General features: G+C 43.3%; 1 protein-coding gene across 1 annotated transcript in view; it reads left to right on the top strand.

Annotated features, from left to right (window-relative positions):
* FER1L6 (fer-1 like family member 6) overlaps positions 1 to 3,471 on the top strand; it is a 136,036-nt gene that overhangs the window by 92,321 nt on the left and 40,244 nt on the right. The window contains exon 28 of the mRNA XM_018562214.1: positions 2,072 to 2,197. Within this exon, the coding sequence (XP_018417716.1) occupies positions 2,072 to 2,197 (126 nt within the window). The remainder of the gene's footprint in view (positions 1 to 2,071; positions 2,198 to 3,471) is intronic.

Here is a 3,471-nt window from a genome sequence, read left to right on the forward strand (position 1 = left end):
GAATGAAATCTAGTTGGACTTTAATGATGATTCCTTCCTGTAAAAATTGTAGCTGCAAGCTGTATAGTTAATATGGTCAAAGCTAAATCTTTCCTTACTATAATTTCCTTCCTATCATATTCATGATAAGAGGAAACAGCAGGAGACCAGTGCTGGTAATTTTTGGTACAGGGTTCCCAGCGCACTTGCCCTATCATATGCCCCTCCATCTCCAGTTACCCACCTTATAACCCTTACACTACCCTTTTGTCTTCTGGATCAGCATTCCAGCACTTCCCACATACCACATGCAAGCCCCCAGCCAATGAGCAATAACAGAAATTTGTGCAAGTCAGATCTTTACACAATTATAGATGAAAAAATATAAAGAACTGCAAATGTTCACTGAATACCTAAGCAAGTAGGCATTTCTGGCCTTCCAGATGAATTTTGTGTTTTGGCTGCATCATCCTTAAACCAATACTGTAATGTGTGCCTTACTGTAATCCGTGGTAGTTTCCCTTCTCTTTGCTGCTCTTCCTTTTAAATCTGTATCTCTTCTCATGCTTGGGGAGAACTTCCCTTTGCAGTTGAGTGCCTCTTCCTGTAGTGCTGGCTCAGGTTGTGAACCTACACACAGACACTGTTAGGCCAATGTTCCAGGGCATCGTTAGTGAGATTTATTCTTGCTTCCTGTCCACGCTTTACCAGACAGGAAGTGAGTGTAACCTTCCAACAGCAACACAGACAGAAAAAAATTTTGTTTTTTTTATAGAGTAGGGGAAGGCTAGAACCCCTGTCAGATTTTTACTTCTGTCTGTATTCTTGTTGCAAATTTTCTTTCCCTTCCTGTATGGTAAAACCATTGTCAGCAGGACAGGAAGTGCAGGTAAAGCTCTCTAATTGAGCCCCCAATCACAGTTTCTTTTAGTGGGCTTAGAGGAGAGATAGAGGGCAGCTCCGCTCTGTCTCCTTATGTCACTACTGCCGTCACAGGCGGGCCAGAGGAACTCTCTGAATCTCAGTAATTTATATGGCGTTCCTGGGCTAAAGCCAGAGGGTTTCAGTGGGGACAGAAAAGACAACAAAAGCCCTTTTTTTGTTTTAGTAGTATGGGGAAGGTAAGAAATGTTGTCATTTATTTTTGCTGTGACTCTTTGAGAAAGCACTATAAACAGCACAGAACACAGAAGGTCATATATTACTGTGATGAATAAAGATGTCTCCTCCAGTCCAGAATGTGGTATTCTCCTTGTTATGCACTAGCTTGAAAAATTATTTACATGGGTGGGCCACACCTGAGGACAGCATGGTGGTGGCTCGGGGAGTGGCAGTGTTGATTGGGGTATTGAGCACAGATCCACCTGGAGCAGTGCATGCATTTTTGGATCTATCCATGTGATGCTTGTTTTCTTAATTTCTTGCCTTGGTGTCACAGGGCAAGGCATTGAGGGGAAAACTCTTCAATGAGGTCACAGGTAGCAATAAAAACATAATATTCTAACCCTCCTCCAAAACATTTTTGGCTAGAGTTGGACAAATTTTTTTGGGATGGATAAATAAAGAATAATAAAACATCTGAAGTTTGTACCTTTCCTGGAGAAAATGCTGCTTCAAGTCCTCCCCGAGTGTTGGTCACATATCTAAAGGCCTAGGAGTTTGGTCCTGTTATCCTGACTAGAAGAATGGATCAGAGTTCAAATTGGTGGATCCAGATCATGTGACCAATTGCCTTAGCCTTCAGACGAGCACTGAAGTGACCTTCAGCAGCCTTTAGTCCCCAGTCTTTGCAATACTCTCTATTTATCCATCCCAACAAGACTTTTTAACTGCCTTATTTGCCTGTCATGAAGTTTGAGCAATTATGTTGAGGCCATTTCCTGACTCTTGTTTCGCATAATGAGTCCAGGGCAGTGATGCTGAACCTGTACTCTAAGTCACTTCCTCGGGACTAGTATGGAGTCTATGGAATTATATGCTTGTCTGAAGAGGTGAAAATCTAGGATTGTAGAGCACTGCATAGAACGTGGAGGTGAGGTCTTGCCAGCTTTTGCCACCTCTGCATTAACGCCCATTTTTCTTCTCTGTACAGGAGTTAGTGAGAGGTTTCACCAGGCGTTCAACAAAAAGAAAGAAGAGGACGATTGCTGATGAATCTGCAGAAAATGTCATTGATTGGTGGTCAAAGTACTACGCCTCCGTGGAAAAGCAACAAAAGGTAAATTTATACATTGAGCATGGGTGATGCAAGAGGGCAGGACTGGTGATTTCATACCTCCCAACTGTCCCTCATTTGGAATCAGAACCCTCTTTCCCTCTTTCCTCCTCAGCTGTCCCTCTTTTTGGACTGATGTTCAGATACCTATGAAAATGTTCTACTTAAAAGAGAACTATGGGGTAACCTTTTTACTATATTACCGTATACTAGCGTCCTCCCGTGACCCAAAGCTCAGTATATAGCGAGCTATTGCTATACTCAGCGGCCGCAGCCAGGACGGATCCCGACAATGCTGTCGAGATCCACCCAGATGTGTGAATGACAGCTGCCTCTGCCTATCTAGAGGCAGAGCCAGATGTGCCCGCCCCCTCCCCCGTTTGTTTCTCCAGTCAGCGCTGGAGGATCGGTGCGGGGAGGGGGGAATTCCTGCGGGATTATTAGTCACCGCTTTCTGCAAGGAGATGATCGGAAAGTGAGTGAGCGACGGTATGCATTCGCTCACTTCCCGATCAATAGAACCGACCTGTGACAGTTTCATTGTCACAGGTCGGCTCGAACTAAGTGGTATGTTGGTATTTTCATGAAAATAAAAGCCAATAGCGCTGGAGTCGACCACTCCACTGAAGACATATGCACACAGAAGTTCTGCAGGTCGCTGCCCCACATCAGGCAGGGAGACTGTGATATCTGATAAAACATAAACAAAAACAGGGGGCGCCTTCCCTAGTGTAGATGCATTTTTATTGAGCAAATAGCAAAATAGAATAATACTCACAAAATAGAATACTACTCTTTTGTGAGTATTATTTTATTTTGCTATTTGCTCAATAAAAAATGTATCTACACCAGGGAAGGCACCCCCTGTTTTTGATTATTTTTTGTTGGTATTTTCATGGTCATACTAATGCATATTGACACCTACGAACTCCCAAAAGTTTGGTTTTATATGTCGTAGCTCTAAGATGGGATGTGGTGTCCTGATTTTCTGACCTAGGGACCAATTACAAGATACATATTTTCTCAGGTTGAAAAAAAAGACAAGTCCATTGTGTTTAACCAATAGAAATGTAGCACTCAACCCCAAAATAGCCGCTGGTTGAACGGGTCTTCCATAGCCTGTCTAGGGAATTTAGCAACCAGCTGCCCACATGTCTGTAGCATTAAGGACCGGCCACACTGAAAAAGAAGAGAAAGAACCTTGCTCACCATGTGACCATCAAGACCAAACACGCTGGAGAAGTAGATGAAAAAAAAACCCTGCTCACCATGTGTCC

Source organism: Nanorana parkeri, unplaced genomic scaffold, assembly GCF_000935625.1.
Source record: "Nanorana parkeri isolate BGI_ZX_2015 unplaced genomic scaffold, ASM93562v1 scaffold566, whole genome shotgun sequence".
NCBI classification, from domain to species: domain Eukaryota; kingdom Metazoa; phylum Chordata; class Amphibia; order Anura; family Dicroglossidae; genus Nanorana; species Nanorana parkeri.